We start from the raw sequence: 26607 nt of genomic DNA on the forward strand, positions 1-26607 counted from the left end.
CTCAAAATATGGTAGAAAACCCAAAGAGATTCTGGTCGTATGCAAAGTACACCAGTGGCAAAAAACAGTCAATACCGTCACTGCGCGATAGCGATGGAAATGTTACCGATGATGGTGCCACTCAAGCGGAGTTACTGAATACAGTTTTTCGTAAACAGACATCCTACATTACACTTGTCCGTCCTCTGCTGGAATATTGCTGCGTGGTGTGGGATCCTTACAGGTAGGATTGACGGAGGATATCGAAAAAGTGCAAAGAAGGGCAGCTCGTTACGTGTTATCACGCAATAGGGGTGAGAATGCCACTGATATGACACGCGAGTTGGGGTGGCATTCCCATGAAGTACTGAGTGCTATCGACAAGGGATCTCAGATCGTTTCCATAGTCCTTGATTTCCAGAAGGCTTTTGATACCGTTCCTCAGAAGCGACTATTAATGAAATTGCGTGCATATGAAGTATCGTCTCAATTGTGTGACTGGATTCGTGATTTCCTCTCAGAGAGGTCACAGTTCGTAGTGATAGACGGTAAATTATCGAGTTGAACAGAAGTGATATCTGGCGTTCCGCAAGGTAGTTTCATAGGCCCTCTGGTGTTCCTGATTTACATAAATGATCTAGGTGATAATCTGAGCAGCCCCCTTAGACTGTATGCAGATGACGCTGTAATTTACCGTCTAGTAAAATCATCAGACGATCAATTCCAATTACAAAATGATCTAGAGAGAATTTCTGTTTGGTGCAAAAGTGGTAATTGGCACTAAGCAAAGAAAAGTGCGAGGTCATCCACATGGGTACTAAAAGAAATCCGATAAATTTTGGGTTTACGATAAATCGCACAAATCTAAGGGCTGTCAATTCGACTAAATACCTAGGAATTACAATTACTAGCAACTGAAGTTGGAAAGACCACATAGATAATATTGTGAGGAAGGGGAAACAGAGACTGCGCTTTGTTGGCAAAACACTTAGAAGATGCGCCAAACCCACTAAACAGACATCCTACATTACACTTGTCCGTCCTCTGCTGGAATATTGCTGCGTGGTGTGGGATCCTTACAGGTAGGATTGACGGAGGATATCGAAAAAGTGCAAAGAAGGGCAGATCGTTTCGTGTTATCGCGAATTAGGGGTGAGAATGTCACTGATATGACACACGAGTTGGGGTGGCAGTCACTGAATTTACAAAATTTCAATCAGCAGCTTTCTCTTCCGAATCCGAAAATATTTTGTTGACACCCACCTGCGTAGGGATAAATGATCATCCTAATAAAATAAGAGTAATCAGAGCTCGAACGGAAAGAGTTAGGTGTTCCCTTTTCCCACGCGCCATTCGAGAGTGGAATGGTAGAGAAGTAGTATGACAATGGTTCGATGAACCCTCTGCCAGGCACTTAAGTGTGAATTGCAGAGTAACCATGTAGATGTAGATGTAGATGTTATTTCCATCAGTACTTTTTCGATGTATAAATGGAACACTAGGAGCGAAATTCTAAAAAAAAAAAAAAAAATGTTCAAATGTGTGTGAAATCTTATGGGACTTAACTGCTAAGGTCATCAGTCCCTAAGCTTACACACTATTTAACCTAAATTATCCTAAGGACAAACACACACACCCATGCCCGAGGGAGGACTCGAACTTCCGCCGGGAGCAGCCGCACAGTCCATGACTGCAGCGCCTGAGACCACTCGGCTAATCCCACGCGGCGCGAAATTCTACATCCTTGTCTTACACCCTTTTTAATCCGAGCAGCACTTCGTTCTTGGTCTTCCACACTTATTATTCCCTCTTGGCTCTTGTACACGTACATTACCTTCTGTCCCTATAGCTTATCCCTATTTTCCTCAGAATTTCGAAGATCTTGCATCATGTTGCTGACAAGCAAGAATGAAGCACAGAAGAATGGAAAAGAAAATTGAGAATCTATTATACGACTATCAATCTGGCTTTTGGAAAGAGAAAGGTACCAGAGAGGCAGGTCTGACGTTGCGGTTGATAATGAAAGCAAGACACGTCCATAGGATTTGTAGACCTGGAAAAAGCGTTCGATAATGTCAAATGGTTCAAAATGGCTCTGAGCACTATGGGACTTAACATCTATGGTGATCAGTCCCCTAGAACTTAGAACTACTTAAAACTAACTAACCTAAGGACATCACACAACACCCAGTCATCACGAGGCAGAGAAAATCGCTGACCCCGCCGGGAATCGAACCCGGGAACCCGAGCGTGGGAAGCGAGAACGCTACCGCACGACCACGAACTGCGGACAATGTGAAATGGTGCAAGATCTTCGAAATTCTGAGAAAATTATGGGTAAGGTATAGGGAGAGACGTGTAATATAGAATATGTACAAGAGCCAAGAGGGAATAATCAGACGATCAAGAACGACGTGCTCGGATTAAAAAGGGTATAAGTGAGGCATGTTGTCTTTCACACCTACTGTTCAATCTGTACATCAAAGAAGCAATTACGGAAATAAAAAATAAAGGTACAATAGCTAAACTGAAATTCAATGTGAAAGGATATCAATGATACGATTCGCTGATGACATTGCTATCCTGAGTGAAAGTGAAGAGAAGTTACAGGCTCTACTGAACGGAATGTACAGTCTAGTGAGTACAGAATATGGATTGAGAGTAAATCGAAGAAAGAAGAAAGTCATGAGAAGTAGGAGAAATGAGAATAGCGAGATATTTAACATCAGGATCGATGGTCACAAAGTAGATGGAGTTAAGGAATTCTGCTACCTAGGCAGACAAATAACCAATGACGGACGGAATAATCAGGACATAAAAAGTAGACTAGCATTGGCAAAAGGGCATTCCTGGCCAAGAAAAGTCTACTGGTATCAAACATAGGCCTTAATCTGAGAGAAAAGTGTCTGAGAATGTACGCTTGGAGCACAGGAGTGTATGGTAGTGAAACATGGACTGTGGGAAAACTAGAACTGAAGAGAATCGAAGCATTTGTGATATGGTGCTACAGATGAATGTTAAAAATTAGGTGGACTGATAAGATAAGGAATGCGAAGGTTCTGCGCAGAATCGGAAAGGAAAAGAATATATGGTAAACTCTGACAATGAGAGAGGACAGGGTGCTAGGACACCTGTTAGGCCATCAGTGAATAGCTTGCATGGTACTAGAGGGAGCTGCTGAGGGCAAAAACTATAGAGGAAGACAGAAACTGGAATACATCCAGCAAATCACTGAAGACGTAGGTTGTAAGTGCTACTCTGAGGTAAAGAGGTTGGCACAGGAATGGAATTCGTGGCGGCCTTCATCAAACCAGTTAGAAGACTGATGACTCCGAGAAAAATGACAATCGGGCAAAATTGCCATGAGCACTGAGACCCGTTTGTTAAAAGACCGAGTCCTGCTGCGGAAAGAGTTTCGTAACTGCCTGTTGCACAAGCTCGTCCGACAAGACTCGTCAACCCTTCAGGGCCTTTTCTAAGGGACAGAAGGCGCAACAATCGTGTAGGGAGAGATCAGGACTATAGTGCGGGTGCTCGAGTTTATTCCACTTGAATTGGCGTAACTTCTGTGTTTTTGTGATATGGGGAAATGCGTTCTCATGAAGCGGTAGCACGTCGCTGTTTTCCCTGGCGTTTCGCCATAACTGCACGTCCTAATTTCTCCAGTGTTGCGCTGTACCGTTCCCCAGTGATGGAGGCAACAAGCTCCTTGAAATCAATAAGCAGTACGTCCCGGTAATAAAAAGCAGGGTGAGAATATCCTTTCCAGCAGATGCCTCGCTCTTGAACTTCTTGGGCCGAGTGGGCGGTGGATGACACCACTGCATCGTCGATACATTCGACCCCAGTTCCCAGTGGTAGCTCCGCGCTTACCGCACACACGTCAGACAGACACGGATGCCACACTAATACTTTGCCTGCATGTCGGTGCGCGCTGGGTTGCGTATATGCTCCAGTAACACCCTCAAACGAAACTCTTTGATCACCCCTTATACGAGGCATCTCTAGAAGGCATCTAGTGGCTGCAAATGGAGCACGCTTTCCCTCGACCCTACCTACCCTGAACTGGTTAGCAACTCGGGCATCGAATGTGTTTTTCGCATCCTCTATCAGCCAAGCCAAGAAAGCTCAGCTGCAGGGAACCCACCAAGTTGCAATACGATTACACAGTGGAACGATAGTTTTTTTATTGTCAGAGCAATATCACACTGAAGGGTAGTTAACTGCTTCCACCATGGAGCATAAATCGATAACAGGAAACAGCGTCAACATTCAACAGAAGGAGTATTATCACCACTGTTTTTGCCCTCACGTTGGTGTTCAGTACGTTAATCAATGTTATCATTGTGATCAGCCCCAAAATTATGCTGGATCTGTCAGTGTTTACTGGAGTTTGAAACAGCACAAAAGAGGAAAGGCCGCTGGACCTGATGGGATACCAGTTCGATTTTACACAGAGAACGCAAAGGAACTTGCCCCCCTTCTTGCAGCGGTGTACCGTAGGTCTCTAGAAGAGCGTAGTGTTCCAAAGGATTGGAAAAGGGCTCAGGTCATACCCGTTTTCAAGAAGGGACGTCGAACAGATGTGCAGAAGTATAGACCTATATCTCTAACGTCGATCAGTTGAAGAACTTTGGAACACGTATTATGTTCGAATATAATGACTTTTCTGGAGACTAGAAATCTACTCTGTAGGAATCAGCATGGGTTTTGAAAAAGACGGTCGTGTGAAACCCAGCTCGCGCTATTCGTCCACGAGACTCAGAGGGCCATAGACACGGGTTCACAGGTAGATGCCGTGTTTCTTGACTTCCGGAAGGCGTTCGATACAGTTCCCCACAGTCGTTTAATGAACAAAGTAAAAGCATATGGACTATCAGACTAATTCTGTGATTGGATTGAAGAGTTCCTAGATAACAGAACGCAGCATGTCATTCTCAATGGAGAGAAGTCTTCCGAAGTAAGAGTGATTTCAGGTGTGCCGCAGGGGAGTGTCGTAGGACCGTTGCTATTCACAATATACATAAATGACCTTATGGATGACATCGGAAGTTCACTGAGGCTTTTTGCGGATGATGCTGTGGTATATCGAGAGGTTGTAACAATGGAAAATTGTACTGAAATGCAGGAGGGTCTGCAGCGAATTGATGCATGGTGCAGGGAATGGCAATTGAATCTCAATGTAGACAAGTGTAATGTGCTGCGTATACATAGAAAGGTAGATCCCTGATCATTTAGCTACAATATAGCAGGTCAGCAACTGGAAGCAGTTAACTCCATAAATTATCTGGGAGTAGGCATTAGGAGTGATTTAGAATGGAATGATCATATGAAGTTGATCGTTGGTAAAGCAGATGCCAGACTGAGATTCATTGGAAGAATCCTAAGGAAATGCATTGCTTGAATACTGCTCAGCAGTGTGGGATCCTTACCAGATAGGGTTGATAGAAGAGATAGAGAAGATCCAACGGAGAGCAGCGCGCTTCGTTACAGGATCACTTAGTAATCGCGAAAGCGTTACGGAGATGATAGATAAAACTCCAGTGGAAGACTCTGTAGGAGAGACGCTCAGTAGCTCGGTACGGGCTTTTGCTGAAGTTTCTAGAACATACCTTCACCGAAGAGTCAAGCAGTATATTGCTCCCTCCTACGTATATCTCGCGAAGAGACCATGTGGATAAAATCAGAGAGATTAGAGCCCACACAGAAGCATACCGACAATCCTTCTTTCCACGAACAATAAGAGACTGGAATAGAGGGGAGAACCGATAGAGGTACTCAAGGTACCCTCTGCCACACACCGTCAGGTGGCTTGTGGAGTATGGATGTAGATGTAGATGTAGATATTTGCACCCAGTGAGGCCTAACGTGTACCAACGGTCACGCGCAGTTGTACAGCGTCACCAGTTTTATGATAGGTTCTGCCAACCCAGCTGTTGCCAGGACGATGGCTTACCTGTCGGCGATGCGCCTGGGCGACCTTGGATCTTCGAGGAGCCGTGGAAGTAGCGGAGGGTGGTTGTGTCGGAGCTCCGGGCGGCGTGCCGCCGCGCCGCCAGCCATCTGGCGTTGTGCGAGAGCCTGAAACAACGGACACAAACACTCACTGCACCGAGCGCCTCTCACGGCAGGCACTGTAACATGTCTCAGAATCTTCAACATCATTGCCACCAGTGTATGATATCGTCACAAGGTGACGACACATATATGGTTGCGGCCGAGCTAAGGACTTCCCAGCGCCTTTGAAAGGGGCAACCCTGTGCTATTTGCCCGCCAGGCGCATAACCTACGCTGCTGATGTTAATGTCAGGGTGTGAGCTTCAGAGTAAACTGGCCGTGGTGCATCGGAAACGAGGAACTTGACTCACAGGACAACGTCCATTCGGTGACCATAGCCGCCTTAGTCGCTTAGAGAGAAGTCGGCTGGAGCCTGTAGTACTGAATGGCAACTCAATTTGTGTGCTGCATCGTCAATGTGAGCGTGCGTGGATTATAGTAAACTGGCAGTGTTGCATCGGAATCTAGCAACTTGACTCCCAGGAGAACGTCCATTCGGTGTCCGTAGTGAATGCTACAGTACCCCACACTTTCTTCTCATCATTATGTAGAGCAACTTATGGATATGAAGAATACTGATTGTGAGTTTCATCAAGACTGACGATTATCAGCCATTAGATGTTGTTAAGGGCACTGTAAACCACGAACGGAAGTCTGAATTTTGACTGTTACTTGTAAGTTCATTAGAAAAAACACCTCGTTACAGTAAACGTTGTCGCTGTCTGTGTCCCTCCCTCTCTCTCTCTCGTTATTATGTTAAAATCACAGACGTTTTTATGTTTTTTTTTCGTTTCTCTTTTCTAAAAACCTACACAGATTAATAACTAAAGTGCAAATCTCATTTCTAAACAGAGTATAGCGCAATGCGTATGATGAAGTTATACCAATGTGAAGGCTTTTAAATCTGATACTCTTGACACAGATAATTTTTTTGTATTTTTTCAGAGGATTCAGAAAGTTGGTAAAGATTCTTCCAAGGTCGCTACCACTCCCGAAGTTTGTTGACATTCAAATTATTTAATGAAGAAACATGTTTCGATGTATAAACCTCGTCTTCAGGCCACAATGGCAATACAAAAGTTTAACAAAAGTACACATACACATTAAAGTTGTTTTGTGGAATCTTGGCATGTGCTGTGGTCACCCTGTGGAGATAGAGAAATTGATAATAGGCAATGTTTATTTCGTGTGTTGCTCTGCTGCTTTCAAAATTTTTTTGAAAATAATCACTGACTTTGTTCATATGAAATGGCTGCTACTTGTGCTGTATTCAGTTGGCTTTATTGCTACGGGTCCTTGGAACTTGTTAACCATAACTTCAGGAGCCACAACAATGGAAGTAACCAGAGCACACCCTAAAAAGACAGCCATTTCACATGTACATAATGAGTGATTGTTTAAAAAAAATTTATGTGAGCAGCAGAGCAACATACGAAGTAAATAATCCCTCTTTTTATGTTATTTTTATTTTTCTACACAGGATGAGAAGAACAGCACATGCCAGGATTCTACAAAACAACTTTAACATCTATGTGTCCTTCTATTAAATGTATTTGTATTACCATTCTAACCTGAAGATGTGGATTATACCTCGAAACATGTTGCTTGATTAAATAATTCGAATTTCAACAAAATTTCTGACTAGAAAGGCACATTTTATCACCAATAGCTTTGTTTTTAGTTGTAGTGTAAGACACTGCTCTACGAAGGAAAAAAAAATCATTTAGCAGCCTGTAATCAATTTGTACGGTTGTAATTGAAGTTACAGGAATTTCTAGACGTTTGACAAACGTTGGCTGCGACTGGAAACCGCGGAGGCTCTCCGTATTGGGCGAAAGCGAGCTGTCTGGTTGGTATTTCACACGCCGGCCTACTACCTTGGGACGCGGCAAACACTCTCACACATGTGTACGCCGGATAACGGGATATCTAGCCCGTTGGTAACATTAGCGCAGGAGATTATCGCATTACAGCACACATCAACACAAATCGCCAGGCTGTTTTTAGCCAAGCCTCACCCAGGCTCCATCGGGCGGGGTGATGGTTTGGGGAGGAGGGGAGGGCGAGAAGGTGCGCTAGCTTCATCGATATGCGGTGTGTATATCAAAATAAACAGTACTGCAATTGCGGGCGCCACTTTCACTTTCGAACACGATATTATAACACTTGATCTTCCGTGGCCGTCATCGGCAAAACGTGTCGAAGTTACAGTAAACAATTGCAGTGGTGACTAGGAAAAACGCATCACACAGTGGTTCAAAATGGTTCAAATGGTTCTGAGCACCATGGGACTTAACATCTGTGGTCATCAGTCCGCTAGAACTCAGAACTACTTAAACCTAACTAACCTAAGGTCATCACACACATCCATGCCCGAGACAGGATTCGAACCTGCGACCGTAGCAGCCGCGCGGTTCCGGACTGCGCGCCTAGAACCGCTAGACCACCGCGGCCGGCGCATCGCACAGTGAATGATTTCGAGACAACTGTACATACACTATCAACTGTGAGCCGTGGTAAAAATTGCTGTTTTGAAGAGCGCGCCGCAGTGCGTTGTGTGAAGCAGTTGCCCTCCGTTTCTGGCGGTGGCGCCGCTGTGGCAATCGCAGCTTTGGTGTCTCCCTCTGGTAGGAAAGGGGAAAGGTTGCCTGTTCACGTGCATTTAAGGGACGCTAGGAGCTCGGCGGTTGGTGAGTGGGGAGTGAGTCTGGGTCAGTCACTCGTCACCAGTGGCTGGTCTGTCCCTCGTTCGCATTTGTGCGGCAGTTAGTGTATGTCTGTCGTTCGGAGTGCTAGTATGTCGGTCGTTTGGATCAAACTTTAAAGCCGACAAAATGAGAGTTTTGCTATTCCGCCAGTAACAGAACTCAGCTAGTGGTCGCCCGATCGGGGCTGAGTTCCTGCATCTGAGTCTGTGCGTTAGGCCGCCAGTCTGCTCGAGTTGATCAGACAACGATCATTGGCGGTTGGATCGATCGGTTGGTCGGTCGCGCACTGAGACACAAGATGACTTGTCCGCCTTGAGCGTCGGCGCATGTGAGGTCGCCACGTGAGTCCAGTGGGCCGCGCTGTATAGCGAGGTATAGTGGCTTCGCGGCCGACACGAGAGCAACAGGAGCCAGCCCACGACGTCAGTCTGGCCGGTGCGAGCTGCGGCGCCGTGAGATGGGAGATCGGCGCGCCTTCCTGCGTCCGTTGAAGCGGCTGGCAGCGGACGGTTCGGGAGAGCGTTTTGGGGGTGCTGCCCCAGGTGTTTGCCAGGCATTGCAGTTTATTAGAAGTTAAATGATTCGTGATGTGTTGTTTCATTTACTTGTTAAATTCTACTTGTTTTCGTCGTCAGTCTCTCGTCCCCAGCTTGCTCGTCTGACTCTCGTCCGCATTTGTTAGGCAGTTAGTGTCTGTCTGTCGGTCTGCCGTACGTTAATAGCTGCCTCAGTCATGCTTGTCGGATTCGGTGTTAACGAATTTATTGCTTAAGGTGTAAAGGCCGAATCCTGAAATATGTTTTTATCTTGCCTATCAGCTTGAGAGGCGGTATATGTGTAATGTAGAGCATGTTTGTACATTTTATGTAAGACTGCATTTCAAGGGTTTTTATTGAATTGGTCATTTTAGTATGTAAAGTTGCCACCCTTCCACCATAAGAGTTTTCCTTTAGAAACAAGTTGCACTTTCGGTGGCAAGAATTTTTTTTATGTGAGTGTTTTGTACCATTTCCATCTCTCCTACGGGGTGCCTAGTTTATGTGTTTGTGTGAGTTGCAAATATTTTTAGTTTAAAGTAATCTGGTGTGTTGCAGATTTGCACCAGTGTAGTCTTTCAGAGGTTGTTGTGAGCGGTCGTGGCTACGACCGTGTTAAAACGGAGTGGCAAGCTTCTCAGCCCGAAAGCTCATACAGCAAAAAAAAAAGTCTATCTCTGAATAAATTATAACTTCATATTTAGAGGGTGCTTTCTGATTATAATTTTTAAATCTGTTTTTTTTTTTTAAAGAAAGGGTTTTTAGGAATAAAATTTCCATTTGTTGAAACTTAACTTGTTTTCATCAGTTACCCACTGGCAACTACTTCCACGCTCACATAGTGTGATTAAATGTGTTAATGTTCTTGATGAATCGTTAGTAAATAAAGTAAATTCTTTAAGAAAAGATTTTGAAAGTAAATTCACGGTTCAAATTGTTTTAGCGCGTACTCATGGAAACTAACCATAAGCCGACCGAAGCTCCCTCACTCCCAGGTCCAATAATACTGTGGTCGACTAATACTTGCCCACTAAATGCCACGCCAATATCCATGCACTGACTGGTACTTAGGACATCGCACAACTACTATGCAGCTACTGTACGCTCCGGGCTCAGTGCCCATCAAACGGGGTCGTCTTCGCCTTCGCCGTGAGCAACTGCCGCTCGCTGGATTTCCATCAGCCAACCACGAGTGCCACGCTGTGCTGAATTTGGGTCTCAATCAACCTAAAGCCGTCGCCACAGGGAACGAGTTAGCTAACGTTGACGGGTGCTCTACCAGTTTTGCCGGCCGAGGTGGCCGAGCGGTTCTAGGCGATACAGTCTGGAGCCGAGCGACCGCTACGGTCGCAGGTTCGAATCCTGCCTCGGGCATGGATGTGTGTGATGTCCTTAGGTTAGTTAGGTTTAATTAATTCTAAGTTCTAGGCGACTGATGACCTCAGAAGTTAAGTCGCATAGTGCTCAGAGCCATTTGCACCATTTCTACCAGTTTTGTGACGTCACTTTCTGCTGTTACACATTGAGGCGCCATTTCTTCACATGAAACACAAAATAAGTTCTTCGATATTTCGACAACGAGCCATGTAAAGTAAAAGCAGTAGGGAGCAAGAACGCTCCCAAAGTTACAAGCAGGGAGCAAGACGCCATACCGTATTTGTCGTATTCGATCCCTTACAGCCCATGAATATTTTTTGTTCCGAAGCACCATCACATTGAATATCTCGATAACGAATCGTTATAGGTGCTATATCTTGTAATAAAACGTCTTAATGGTGGTTAAAGAATTTTCAGATTTAGCTATTTTCGCAGCATAATTCGCGTGTTATCAAGCCGTTTTAAAGTAACGGCACATTGAAGATTATCGAAAAAAATTACATTGTACTTAGAATTTGTAATAATTAATGACAGTTAATAATATTTCGGCGACTGAAGCCTTTAGAAGACCGTAGCACAAAACACAAGGTCGCTCAAACCGAGCGAGGTGGCGCAGTGTGGCCGGCCGCGGTGGCCGTGCGGTTCTGGCGCTGCAGTCTGGAACCGCGGGACTGCTACGGTCGCAGGTTCGAATCCTGCCTCGGGCATGGGTGTGTGTGATGTCTTTAGGTTAGTTAGGTTTGACTAGTTCTAGGGGACTTATGACCTAAGATGTTGAGTCCCATAGTGCTCAGAGCCATTTGAACAATTTTTTTTGGCGCAGTGGTTAGCACACTGGACTCGCATTCGGGAGGACGACGGTCCAATGCCGCGTCGGGCCACCCCTATTTAGGTTTTCTGTGATTTCCCTGAATCGCTTCAGGCAAATACCGGGTTGGTTCCTTTCACAGGGCACGGCCGACTGCCTTCCCCGTCCATCCCTAATCCGAGACCGATAACCTTGCTGTTTGGTCTCTTTCCCCAAAATCAATCCAATGCAATCCAAGGTCGCTCAAAGCAAACCTTCAGCATAACTCCTCAATAGAGGTGCCACTTTCTGGAACAGATACTATACTGGTAGAGGTACCCCGTCTTGGTGTTCCTATTTTTCAATTTTTCACACCATCCTATTTTCAAAAACGTTGTTGGACTTTCTTAATAAAATTAGTAGAAATAATTTCTGTGATATTTGCTGTTACGTAAATATAAGTGAGCTCTCTACCAGGAGTGAGTTTTTTTCGATTTGGTGAACTTTTGCAGGTTGATGCCGTGACTGGACATGTATCTTTCCTTTTATTTATTTATACCAAAGACAGGAAAACATGACTAGCATATGTACAAGGGAGGAAATGTGCGTTGTAGTTGAGATAACGTACGAAATTTACTCACGTCCATTTCCTTGAACAAACTATATGGCTTATGAGCGAAATAACGCCGACAACTTCAGCTGGAGAGCGCTGAGCGCCCAAAACTCACGTTAACCAGATCGTCGTCTGTGCCGACGGCGCCATTTCTCGTTACGTTGGATATCCAGTCTGCCTGCACGTCAGCGTTAGCTGCCTCGACTCCTGTGACGATGGCGTAAGACTTGCTGCGCGGGATTTTCCTCTCAACCGCCCACGAGCCCGAGTCCTTTCGCTAATCGTCCGTGGGGAGCCCCTTTCACGGACCTCCTCATTCTGAGCATCTTCCAGTCAACGTAAGGGATTGAGTCTTGAGTTTGATTCAAGTAGTGTGGACATTCGTCCCCAGAAACTGTGTATTGTTATCTTTCTTTTTCAAGTTAATAAACAAACTGTTGTTGTTGCTGCCCGTGCACTTCAATTGTTGCCTGTCATGCTCCTCGGCTACAGACACAAAAGCGAGCTTAGAATTAGGTGTGATGAAATTAAACGTAGTTCCCTCATGCCAAACACATGTCCCATCATCCTGTCCCTTCGTGTGGTTAGTGTTTTCTACATATTCCTTTCCTTGCTGTATTCCTCATTTAGTCTCCTATAGATACATTTAACTAACAATGCGCCTTTTGTCTTCTTTTTGTAGTTCCTCCGAAGATAATGCTGTGTTCGAGATGGATATTCTCAAAAATTTCTGTCCCAAATGAACGCCAATGTTTGGAATTAGTAGACTTGTTTCGGCGAGGACACCAATCTTTGCATGCGCTTATCAGCTTCTTACATCTTCCCCGCTTGGTCGTCATCTTGCTTCCCACCAAGCGGAATTTTTTCACTTCGGTTTCTACGCGTTCGCCAGGTTCGAATGTTATTTCTGTCGCTGACATGTTATTCAGAATCATACGTACTGTCATAATCGTTGCAAGGTGGTTCAGTTGTTCATGAGAAAGATAAACGTAACGTGTATTACGAGACCATTAAAGACGTAGAAAAATCTATGGTCGGACAAAGAAAGGGCCGGAAATCGGTGGCGACAGTTTTGAAGGAACCATCCTGTCATTCACCTTAACTGATTTTAGGGAACCGCGGGAACTTTAAGTCTGGATAGCCGGATGGGGATTGAGTTTTTCACCCGAATGCTTGTACAGTTCGTCAACCACGATGCTGGCTAGCTCTTTACTTGGAGTAAGAGACTTTACTGCAGTTTCAACATTAGTTTTTTTTCATATATCAATCTCCTATGGAAAACGGGACGACGGCTGGTCAGTTAGTGAGACTGATGTACAACCTTCAGCCATGTGTTTTTAAAATTCCTTTATTCATTGCGACTGGTTTCGGTGCTACATTGCACCGTCATTAGACCCTCAGCTGGGAATAGGCTTCAACAGTCGATGTGAATGAAGGGGAAGCGCTGGTGGAGAAGGAACCGAGACGGGATTGTAGCCTATGTTCGTTTTTACTTCCAAATTGAGCAAGCAGGAACCAAAGAGAAATTTGGAAATGAAATTAAAGTTCGGCGAGGTGGAATAAAAACTTTGAGGTTTGCCGACGATGTAATTCTGTCAGAGACGGCAAAGGTTTTGGAAGAATAGTTGAACGAAATAGATTGTGCCTTGAAAAGAAGTTATGAGATGAACATCAACGGAAATAGAACAAGTGTAATAGAAAGTAGTCGAATTAATTCAATCTGTGCCGAGGAATTGGCTCAGGAAGTGAGACACTAAGAGTAGAAGCCAAGTTTTATTATTTGTGTAGCAAAATAATTGATGATGGCCGAAGTAGAGAAGACATAAAATGTAGACTGGCTATAGCAACAAAGGCTTTTCTGGAAAAGAGAAATTTTTTTAACATCTAATACAAATGTCGGCGTCAGAATGTCTTTTCTGAAGGTATTTATTCTGAGTGTAGCTTTGTACGGAAGTGTAACGTGGACGACAAGCAGTTCCGACTAGGGGAGAATAGAAGCTATTGAAATGTGGTGCCACAGTATAATACTAAAGACTGGATGGGTGGATCGAATAATAACAAGGAAATACTGAATCGAACTGGAGAAAAAAGAAATTTATGGCACATCTTGGCTTGAAGAGATCGGTTGATGGGACGGATCCTGAGTCGTCAAGGAATTATGTATGTGGTAATGAGGGCTCTAAGCACTGTGGGACTTAATATCGGAGGTCATCAGTCCCCTAACTAACCTAAGCGCATCACATACATCCATGCTCGAGGTAGGATTCTATCCTGCGACCGTAGCAGCAGCGTGGTTCCGGACTCAAGCGCCTAGAACCGCTTGGCCACAGCGGTCGGTGGTAATGAGGGAAGTGCAGGGGGTGGGGATTGTAGAGGGAGACTAAGGCATGAATATAGCAGTAGTCACTCGGAGCTGAAGGCCCTTGCACAGAATTGACTGGCCTGTGGCCCTGCTTTAGACTAGTCTTTGGACTGAAGACCACAATAACAAGCCTCTCATGAGATAATTTATGGTGAATTATGTACCTGTAAATACCTTTCACCTTCACAGAGTATCGTCAGTTTCGTAAATATATTGTAATAAAAGTACAAATTAGCTCGTATTCACATCCCAAACAATTTGACATTAATATCAATGACACAAACAACTGAACATCGGTATATTTATCACACGATTCTAAATTAGGCTAAAGGATAAGTTGATAGGACTGAAATCTCATGTGTGGTCCTCAGAGAGAGGCTACATGAAGCTGGTTTGCAAAGGTAATACTTCGTATAAAACATAATTCTACGATTTAATTCGCTTTACGTTCCAAAATATTTTCAAATAACTAGAAGTTTTGGATATTTATATTAGTTTTAGCCGTCGAAGATGATACGAAAATGAACGCTTATCATTGCGATACTCCGTATCAATGACACTGGTAGTTTTGATTTCTGCTGTTAGCAGTTAATGCTTCAGCCGGCTAGTAAAGCTTAAGGGATCTGCTTGTAACGCCGGAAATGCATATCCTCCTATTTCCATCTACTGTACTATAATTTTTTTCCTTATTTTGTTACCTGAAGATATGACATTTCGATGTCTTTATATATTTAATTGTTTTACTATTTGTATATATATATTTATGCATTTATGTCGATGTATAATTGGTTTGTTTTGTAAATATTATTTGTATTTTTACGCTGGGTCTGGCCTAGGGAAAACTATGCTATCGAACGATTACATCGATAAGTCGTATGGAGAACCAAAGTGTTTAGGATCTTTGGTAGTGTTAACCCTGCCGCGTGGAGCGCGGGCAGGGCAGAGTCTGGCTGGAGAAGGGCGGTGGAGCAGGTGTGTTGATTGACGCTCCCGCGAGTTGCCGCGCTTTCGGGGTTTGGTAGCAGGTAATTGCGCTCGATTTGCTATGATAGTTTCTGTCGCGGACGGGAAACATTAGTTGGCACACATCAAGAGCACGTTTCGCCTGGTGACCGTGTCGAGAAGAAGGCGCGCAACATCCACCTTCTGCAACAGCTACAGTCGACGATAAGTGATTGTCGCCACCTCCTCGATCGACGACTTCAAACCTTCAATCAACCAACAAGGAAGACTGAAACAACATAAGGTTTTAGAACTGTATGGCAGACCTCAGCTTTTCAAACTGTACATTTAACATCACTAAAATACAGCAACTTAGCATGAACCTTTGATGCTCATTGTCCCACTTGCATTACCAAGCAGGGTCCCTTCCTTTCCCGAAATGAACCCGAGTGTCGTTAAAATTCAAACGCCAGCATTAAAGTAATATCATTCCATTTCACTGCTTTAATTTCAAAGTTCAGTTAAAGTATTCATAGCTGGCTACAATATTTTAGATTACACAAGCACAAATTAAGAGTGCGAGTTTTGTTACCATATTTTAGCTTACCTGTGACTGCAGCTCAGCTTGGTACGTACTACATTTTACAATTGTTAACTGTTCAAAATCATTTAATTGAAGTTCATAGTTAAATCTCTTATTTCTAAATTGCGTAGATTCGAGTAGCTTTTCAGATGATTGTTGTGGTAGCCCAAGACTAACCTTATTTTATTGAATTTCTTAGTGCTTCAGAAACAAAGTTCACTATTAAATTCAGTCACTAAATTAACTTTCAATTTTCCAGTTTTATTAATTCTTTTGCTAAATTAAGTCAGAGTGTAGTGAAATTTATTACTTCTGACAAACATTCAGTTTTCACACAACACGTGTCAACCTTCAGTTGCCACGCTTTTAGTGCTAATTATGTGTGCATTAACCTTTCTTTTTCAGTTATTATAGTAGTTGTCCATAGGACAGTAATTATCCCGAAATCTCAAATATCTAATTAACGCCAGTTAATTGTTAACGTTACGACCGCAGATTTACTTTCTTTATTAACTTTACCCTTTTTCAAAATTAATTTCCACCAATTTCATTTTTCCTTTCATTTAGATGTAACCCTTCCTCCCTCTTTACCGACAGATGAACTTCGGTGACGATTGCTTTTCGCAAATTTCCATTAGGTACACGCGGTTTAGTTTTTCACTGTCAATAAGGTCGATAAGTGAGGGATAGGTTACATATTGTACACAGAAGTAAATATCTGCCACAGATCAGTACGAAGCGGCTTCAGAAATTTTGATCATTGGCTAAGAAGATATCTCTAGTAACCGTGGCGAGTGAGGAGTATTTTGTAAAAGGGTGTATCTAGATGGAAGAGCTGGGCTCACATAAGATTTATTGGCCGAGGGTAAGAGCAATCTTCAGTGAAGTGTTGATACCTTAAGTATGTGTGAAGATTTTTTCCAAGAATGTAACTGTAATAATAGGACCAGTGAGACACACATCACACACTGTCATTAATCATGACATACCACAAAACGCAAAAAGTTTGCACGTATCTAGGATGCGATATAATTTAAGAATATACCGAACATAGTGAACGGAAGCTAAACACATCCAATCTCATCTGTGGAAAAAATACCAGAAACTTAAGAGACAAAGCATATAAAGGGAGATATACGAAATATTATACGACTCGTCGCTGTCCAAATGCTACTTTGTGGAAGTAAATGAAGGGCCCTTTCTGAGGAAGAAAAAAAATGTAGGAACAATAAATGACATTACTGTGGATTCTGAAGGCTGTAAGAAAACAATCAGGACCGATAATGAACTAACATAAGACTAATTAGTCTTGATGAAAAAGTAGGCAATGATAGGTCGAAGTAGAACAATTGAATAAAAGTGGAGACTGGAAGATTACCCCTAAGGGCCAAAAATTATAAATGTTTAACTGCGACAAGAGCAGACATATCGCGTTACAGATAGTCGTATTACCCATTACTTGACTAGAAGAGGTAAAGCTAATTTTAGAATTTAGTCTCGGAATTATGTGAATTAACTGAGTTACTGTGTATCAGTTTGGTGTTTCACTTGCTCCCACAGCCAATGCCTGTGCCCATTCTGCGCTGCAGCCCGCTGCTTTACGACAGGGGGATTCCCCGGTGACGCACCTGTGGACGGCGGGGAGTCCCAGTCGGTGTGCGGGCCGGCGCTCAAAGGCGAGAAGTCCAGCCGAAAGGTCTTCTTGCGGCGTCGGCGCTCCTCCTCGGTCCATTCTCGCCTGCAACACACGCGGAAGCCGAGTTACTCGTACAAGCAGTAGCAGTTTCTAAACTACTGTAGCCGCACGTGAGAGATTAAAGCATTATGTTGAACAGAACAGAAACATGTAAAAGAGCAGGTTGACCCCCCCGCCCCCATCTTGCTATGCATGCACTCCTGTTTCATATATTAAGTCTATATGAAAGTTGTTTCAAAATTCCGATGTTAAGGTTCCTACATTGAGCACATACCGTGTAAATTATCAAAATGGTAAAAACAAATTTCGCCCACAAAACTTCGTATTTAGCTCATTCAATTTGTCGTCCAGATTCCAATGAGCCAATTATTTTCGTCAGAAATAACCTCCATCGAAAATGATTCTAGTAATAGTTTCGTACATTTAGTCGCTGCTCATGATTAATAATATACAAACAAAACATGATGACAAAATCAGAAGCCAGCAAATGATTAACTTTCTAACCTACAGAATTTTTAGACTATTATAAATCAGTGAAGTTTAGAAATATTCTGGAGTGAGATTCCTTAAATGGGAAACACTCGCACCATTTCAGTCAGTCTTACTTTAGTTTTCGTTCCTGCATATAACTGGCTACACAGGCCAAATATTGGATCCGTCTCTGTCCCAGCCTCGGGAATGTTATGTTGCGTCACAGTTTGTGCAAACAGGGCTGAGAGAACTAGTTTTACAATAATGAGCAACAGACAATCAAAACATGTTCCCAGAATGAGATTTTCACTCTGCAGCGGAGTGTGCGCTGATATGAATCTTCCTGGCAGATTAAAACTGCGTGCCGGACCGAGACTCGAACTCGGGGCCTTTGCCTTTCGCGGGCAAGTGCTCTACCAGGCAAAGGTCCCGAGTTCGAGTCTCGGTCGGGCACACAGTTTTAATCTGCCAGGAAGTTTCATGTCAGCGCACACTCCGCTGCAGAGTGAAAATCTCATTCTGGAAACATCCCCCAGGTTGTGGCTAAGCCATGTCACCGCAATATCCTTTCTTTCAGGAGTGCTAGTTCTGCAAGGTTCGCAGGAGAGCTTCCGCAAAGTTTGGAAGGTAGGAGACGAGGTACTGGCGGAAGTAAAGCTGTGGGGACGGGGCGTGAGTCGTGCTTGGGTAGCTCAGTTGGACGCAGTCTGCGTTCGGCAGGGCAGCAGTGCGCACCGCGCTCGGCCGTCCACGCCGCTGCGCGCGCGGAGTGTTTTGTTTGCTTCCTCGTCACCGCGCTTCTCAGTCGAACAAGCTCTAATGGCCAACTCTTAAGTTCACCTTTTCAAATGAATACGCACGACCCAAAGCACTGGCCGTCGAACGCTTCCTACGCAAAGACGTGAAGATCCCCCGTGACGAACTCATCGGCATACACCTTTCGATCATTAGCAGCGTCGTTTATGTTAAGATGACTTCCGACGCTGCCTGCAATGAGATTATTCAAAGGACACGACATGGACTAAAATTTCGGCACTCCGACGGAAACGTCGGGCCTGTGGATGTCGACCATGCAGGACTTGGCCTTCGGACGATCCGTGTGTTCGAGCTGCCTTTCGAGGTGAATGAAGATGAAGTCATCGCGGCGCTAAGCCCGTTCGGAAAAGTCCAGAGTCACGTAGCCGAGACATGGGCACAGTTTACGACGTATCCGGTGCTTAATGGTGTGAGACAAGTCCGAATCGATCTCAAACGGCACGTTCCATCGTACATTTCTGTCGGCGGCTGCCGTGCGGTGGTCATTTACGACAGACAACCTCGAACATGTTCCGGCTGTGGCAAAGAAGGCCACGTCCGTAATGAATGCCTGCAACGCCGCATCACACAACTAAGGCACGTCGACACGAACACCGACAGAACCACAACCACCCTTCCAGTCACCTATGCGGCGACACTGCACGTCCAGCCCTCACAAGACGCCATTCATGAGCGTCTCTCTGGTCCGATACACCCGGAGGCGTCCCAGCACCTTGACACCGGCGACGCCGCCCGTGAACATGTCCAACAGCCGGACACGCCCACGCTAGGAGATCACAAGGATACCAACGAGACTGTTCTGGAGAATGACGACCGCATCATAACACCCGCGGCTTTTGTACCGGAACGACGTGAATCTCTTCCTTCCTCAGACACCGAAACTCATTGCCGAAAGCAGAAGTCGCCCAAACGACGAAAAAAAACGTCTCAAGACATCAGAATCGACCATTGAGCCCCCTCCACAGGATGAAGAGATGGCACATCACTCTGACGGAGAACACGATAACACTTTCTCCTCTGCCACGGAGACGCGTCATCCGCAAGACGGTGAACCGTCCAACAGAGATCGTGCGCAAGTCCCGCCCCCAGAAGCCATGGAACATAGCACGCCTGTTGTCACCGACGCCATTGAGCCGACTCGGTCAGCGCTGCCACCTCTCGCCGATGTCAAACCTGTCGGACATTTTTCATGGGTGGATGACACGGATTTCCCACCTCCATCCGATGCGGAAATGAGATCTGTTCCTCCGTTAGACCAACACTAAAATGGGGGAAGTTTCTACGGCGACTCTTGCGACTTCTATGGACTTCACGCATCCACCACGACAATCTTCACCAGCTACGAACCTATCGGCAGCACGGATCTCCCATCAGGCGTACCGAATAGCTACTATCAATACTAATAATATCGGCTCCCACGTTAAACTTCAACTGCTCCGTGACACGCTAAGAGCAGCGGACATCGACATCGCCCTGTTACAAGAACTGAGGACAGCAACTTGGACTGGGTGTTATGGATATGAGACGTACGCCGCCCCTGCAGCTATGGAACACACAGGCGCAGCCATCCTCCTACGAGAAGGGATCTCAGTTTCCGATGTCGCATACCTCCCAACGGCGCGAGGGGTGGCCATAACAGTTGAAGGACTCAAAATCATAAATCTCTACGCCCCATCGGGCACTGATAAACGGAGGGATCGCTCCCAGTTCTACGCAGAAGATATCACGCCTTTATTCCTCGGCCGATACGATCACCTCATCTTAGGTGGAGATTTCAACTCTGTTCTCGAGCGCACAGACCAATACCCCCATTTCACCACATGCCCGGAACTTCGCTTCCTCGTCGCCGCCTTCGTCTCCTCGATACTTGGCGAGTGGTACACGGCGACCGCCCGGGGTATACACACATCACGAGCCACTCCGCCAGCCGACTTGATAGAATATACATCTCTGCCGCTCTGAAATCAGTTCTCCTCGACGCGGAACGTTGGCCGTCTGCCTTTTCGGATCATGACATCTACATCTGTACCATGAACCTACGTCGACAATCTATATGGCGCAGTGCAGGACCTTGGAAACTCAATGTCGCGCTACTGCAGGACCCTGAATGTCGACAACAGGTCACCGACACGTGGCACACCTGTGTTCAACGCATTATGCGTTACGAGACCACACTGCAGTGGTGGTTGCTGTGCGCCAAACCGGCCATCCGACGCACATTGACACACTATGGCAGAGCCAAAGCCAGGTGGAATCACCTTACAACAGATTTCTACTACAGCGCTCTACGTGAACTCATGGATCATCCTCCATCCCCGGATCGTCTAAAAGAAGCTCAACGCATCAAGGCAAAGATTTTAACCTTGACCAGATGCCGTCTAGAGTGAGCCATTGTACGAGCACGCAGCCAAGATAGGATTAACGGTGAAGAACCTTCTATGCATCATATTGTTCAAAATGTTCGTCGACGCCGACAGGCTTTAATGACAACTTTAGACTTACCTGATGGACGACGGTTGACTTCGCAAGCTACCATTGCGGATGCATTCACAACGCACTATAGACTTTTCTATCAAGAAGTACCTGCCGGTGCAGAGGCCATTGCTGAGGTTGCCCAGGAGACACTTGGTACTCTCAACGCAGCAGCTGCAACCCTCCTGACTTCTGAAGTGACCACCTACGCCGTCCAAGGCGCTGTGGCCAAAGGGTCTCTGAATCGATCTCCCGGCCCGGATGGTTTACCTCTCGAATTTTACAGAACCTTCCAAGATTTGATGATGCCACGATGGAGGGGCATGTACTGGGAACTTTTGTCCGGCGCGGCGAACCAGCCACCAATGTTCATGGAAGGCTTACTTGTACCAGTCCCGAAACCCGCAGGAGGAACACGACTCGACAGTTATCGGCCGATCACGTTACTCAATTCCGACTTCAAGATTTTCACACGCCTTCTAGCAGTGCGACTCAAACATGTCTTACGAGACAGTGTTTCCCACGAACAAACATCCTTAGGCGGCGATCGTAATATACAGACAGCCCTCAGTGAATATCGAGATGTGATCGCTGTGGCAACACACTCGCGACTGCCAGGCGCTTTAATCTCCATCGACTTCAAACAAGCGTTTGACCGCGTCAATCATGCATTCCTCAACGCAGTGATGGACCGAATGGCAATTCCCCCGACGTTCACGCAAGTGATTATGCGGCTCCTTCGTGGAGCAACGTCCAGACTTCTCGTCAACGGCAGAATTACAGAACCTATACGGATTGAACGCTCAGTACGGCAGGGTTGCCCTTTGTCTACGGTGCTTTATGCCATTGCGATGGAACCACTCATTTGCGGATTACGGCGACGTTTGACAGGTATTCCACTCCGGGATCATATGTTCCGCTGCCGAGCTTACGCGGACGACTTGGCCCTCGTCGTACGTTCAGCGGCCGACGTACAAGCTGCGATGCAGTGGATTACCCGTTACAGTGCAGGGGCAGGGAGTGCTATGAACGTGGCAAAATCATGCGCCATGAAGATCGGCCGCGGCCTTCCCGCAGACAGCGTAGTCCCATTTCAACTGGTGGACACCCTTCGTTGTCTCGGATTGGTGTACACGCGAGACATTCGCCGCACCTAGGCGATCAATTTTCGGGCACTACTGCAACGCATCAGGGCCAACATACAAAGTCACATACTACGCCCGCTGAATATGTGCCAGAGAGTCACCTTCGTCAATACCCATCTGGCAGCCCGGATACCCCATATAGCGCAGATTCTGCCCATACCTGCGACAATGGCGGCCAGATTACAGGCGGCTTTCGGCTATTTTATTTGTTCTGGACACATCTTCAAAGTCCAGTATGAAGCTCTCACCATACCGAAGCGGGACGGTGGCCTCGATGTGATTAATGTGAGAGCCAGGACTATGGCACTTTACACAAATACTATGCTCCGTTTATGGAAAAGCCAAAATGCTAGTTTTACTGTAATGTTGACCACTGAGCTCGCACCTGTTTCGAGACGCCCACCGACGTCTCTGGCACACATCCCACCTCCGATGTCACATATCGGCCGTTTCTTTTTGGAGTATAGCTACATATGCACCGAGCTCCCCAGGACCAGGAAGACGACCACCAGCGACATCTATTGCCTTCTCCGAAAGTCTCCACCCCGCAACCCTGTCGAAACACGTAACCCCCTGGTTTCATGGCCTACAGTTTGGAAAGCGATCCACCAACCATATCACACCACTGACACCACCTCTATGTGGTACCTTCTCGTCAACGGCAAGTATACTACAAGACAGAAACTGCATCGCATCGCACTGATGGACTCACCCCTGTGCCTCAAGTGCAATGTCGAAGATACAGATTTACATCGTTTTGAGTGTGGGCCAGCAGCAGCTGTCTGGACCCTCGCACAGAAGATTGTGGCTTTCTACCTCCGAGTACCACCACATCACGTTTCTCCTACCATGATGATATATCCCGACTCGACCTACTTTCCATCGGCTAAGTGGCACGCCATCACATGGATCAGTGGCATGGCTGTCAACTACCTCTTCCGGGACGACATCGTCGATCCGGCGGACTTTTGGACACGCCTCCAACTACATCACCACACCCCTCGCCGACATCGACACTATCGGGCCACTTTCGCGAACTATTTACAGAGTATTTTCACCAACCCGCCTCAAAGCTGGAATCTCAACGAACTGTGCCAGCCAAGACTGGACGATCCCACGTTTCCCTTTAATGGTCAATGATAGAATGCATTTTGTTCTGATGGCGCGCCAAAGTGGAGCATGGCGCGGAAAGTATTCCTATTTTATTTCACTTCTCTTTTCTGCTCCTCTTCTAAGTTTTTTTCCCTTACACATGTAACAAACACATAATTAAATAAATAAATAAATAAATAAATAAATAAAAGAAGGCCGTTGCGGAAATATAGCTACCTTTTATGTTTTACGTTTTCAAAGGATATTGTTATTGTTATGAAGAATGTCGTCTTTTATTTTCATACACAAGAGCTTTTTATTTGTTTTCTCCTTACCTGCAACTTAAAAAAAAGACAAAAAATTTGAAAAAAAGTTGGTAAAAAAAAGTTGGTAGAGCACTTGCCCGCGAAAGGCAAAGGTCCCGAGTTCGAGTCTCGGTCCGGCACACAGTTTTAATCTGCCAGGAAGTTTCAATCAGAACATGTGTTGGATCATTTGAACAATGTATGTGACTAATAACGGTTCTGTGTCTTTTTATACTTAACTGCGTGTGAAGCAAATTATATTCACTTCATCTGATTTCTCTGAATAAATCAGGACTCTTATGCTCTCCTTATATCCAACTATCTACCTGTTTGTAGACATTAAAGACTGTAAGGGACGTAGCCATCACCGGCAGGATCGTAAGAACGTGATTCGAAACTGGTAAACTTTCAATTCTGAGCTTAAAAAGACGTGTCTGGCTATCCATGTTAAGAATATTACAGCAGTTTCATGTAGTGATCCAGCGAAACTGCGCAGCAACCAAGGCTTGCTCCATAACAGGTAGGACTAGTTTACGTGACAAAGAGGCTGTTTGTATTTCCTTGATTGTCTCCAACGCACGGCGTCAGAAGCCATCTTGAAACGTAGAAAAATGGAATCTACTTGAGATACCCTTTCGATTGTAATCATTGTTTCGTGCGAATATAGAACCAGTTGGGTGTCACAAGAAATATTTTGTTTCATTCGTTCTGATTATGAGAAATAGATCGTTTTTTTCGAGGTCCTCTTTCTGATAAAGAAAGTGCGACACCTGGAAGGAGAAGAGAATACTAAATGAAACTTGACAGGTTGTCAGGGTCTGTGCTGATATTTAAGTGATTACAAAATCAAATCACATTTACAATAATCTTGACCATTTGTGCATATGACGTTGCACCCCTCTGTCCTGGATGTACGCACTGATTCGGTTGGAAAGGGTGTCATGAAGTCTTTGTATCCTATACTGAGGCAAGATGGACCACAACAGATGTAGCTGGTTCTCGACATTATCGATACCAACACTGTGACGGATTTTATGTACGAGCAGGTGCCGCACGTGTTTTACCTGGGACAGATCTGGGGGTCTTGCTGGCTACGAGAGAACCTCAACATCAAGCAGACGGTTTATACAGAGACATGCCACATGCGAACGAGCATTGTCCTAATCCATGAATTTTCGGGATTGGAGTCGGGTCATTTTGAATTCTTGCCACAATATTTATTCTAGCAACCGTTCACCCATCTTCAGGTAAGCGTTCACCACTGGAGACCGCTATGTTCACGGTGTCGGCTTTATAGCAAAAATTGGCGCGGAGACAAATGCGCATTGGTGGCCGTCTCAGGTGGGTCCTCTATCGAAATCCGCGCCCTCTGGAAATACATTTCCATCTCTGGCGCACAGACGTATGCGTCAAGGTGGAACTGAGGGCGGACACGTAGTTTCGTGTCCGCCTTCGGTCGGAACGTGTGCACACGGCGCAAAAAACAAGCGTCAGATGTCGCCAGACGCGTCATTATGAATGAAATGTTTTCTCTCAGAAGAAATCAAAGACATCACCGGGTCCCAAGCTCTGTCTAGTTGAAAGCCGCCGTCACGATTTTTAAGATTTAGAGCTAGACATATTTTCACAGATACTTTAACTGCTGATTCCCAAAAGGATCTCGCCGGGGACCAAAATTTTTGTGGCAGAATAATCGACAGTGTCCTGTGACAATATAGTGCTCACCTACAGTCGACTTACTGGGCTGCGAAAAGCGAGTGTGACGCTCACGTTCAACGCACCTTGCATGTACAGTGGCATCGTCTCAACTACGTAAGTTTTGTCACACTCGCAAGGAATTTTGTAAATTCCGGCCTTCCGTAGTCCCAGATTGTCCTCTATCGAAACGAGAAGAGCGCTAATCATCTGCAGTGTCTGGGAGATTACTTTATCTTGATGTTTCCTTAGGATCTCGCCTACTTTAGACTAAAGATTGCCGATGTGTGGAAGGAGCTCCCTGTACTTTAACAGCTCATTATCCTCTATACAGAGTGATTATTATTGAACTATATGAAATAAAATAGTTATAACTTCTGAACGGTTTCCGTTAGGACATTCAAACTGCACGGTTGGCCGAGGGGAAAGATGGAAATTAGTATGCGCATGCGCGTGGTTTGGTTTAGCGACGAAGCCCACTTTCATTTGATGAGTTCGTCAATAAGCAAAACTGACGCATTTGGAAGACTGAGAATCCGCACTTCGCGATCGAGAAGTCTCTTCATCGTCAACGGGTGACTGTGTGGTGTGCAATGTCCAGTCACGGAATAAACGATGTGATATCCCTCGATGGCACGGTGATTACCGAACGGTACGTGAAGGTTTTAGAAGATGATTTCATCCCCATTATCCAAAGTGACTCTGATTTCAACAAGATATGGTCCTGCAGGAGCATCTTGGGGACAGTATTCTGGCTCTGGGGTAGCCGAGGCGACTGGCATGGGCCTCGATTGGATCTGAACACAAGCGACTTCTTTTTGTTGGGCTAAAGACAAGGTGTACAAAACCATTGTTCAGCTGAAAGCAGCCATTCAGGAGGTCATGCAGAATTCCACTATTCATCTGCGCCACATCACTGCCAATGATGGAAGATATATCGAATAGTCATAACCTAAACCCGAATATCTGTA

At 45.4% G+C, this 26607-nt stretch overlaps 1 protein-coding gene across 1 annotated transcript in view; it reads right to left on the bottom strand.

Annotated features, from left to right (window-relative positions):
* Nucleotides 1-26607, bottom strand: part of LOC126235011 (uncharacterized) — a 473551-nt gene that overhangs the window by 238495 nt on the left and 208449 nt on the right. Inside the window, exons 17-18 of the mRNA XM_049943746.1 lie at nucleotides 17573-17682; nucleotides 5936-6060 (exon numbers count right to left, since the gene is read on the bottom strand). Of these exons, the coding sequence (XP_049799703.1) occupies nucleotides 5936-6060; nucleotides 17573-17682 (235 nt within the window). The remainder of the gene's footprint in view (nucleotides 1-5935; nucleotides 6061-17572; nucleotides 17683-26607) is intronic.

The sequence above is a fragment of the Schistocerca nitens genome, chromosome 2 (assembly GCF_023898315.1).
Source record: "Schistocerca nitens isolate TAMUIC-IGC-003100 chromosome 2, iqSchNite1.1, whole genome shotgun sequence".
NCBI lineage: Eukaryota > Metazoa > Arthropoda > Insecta > Orthoptera > Acrididae > Schistocerca > Schistocerca nitens.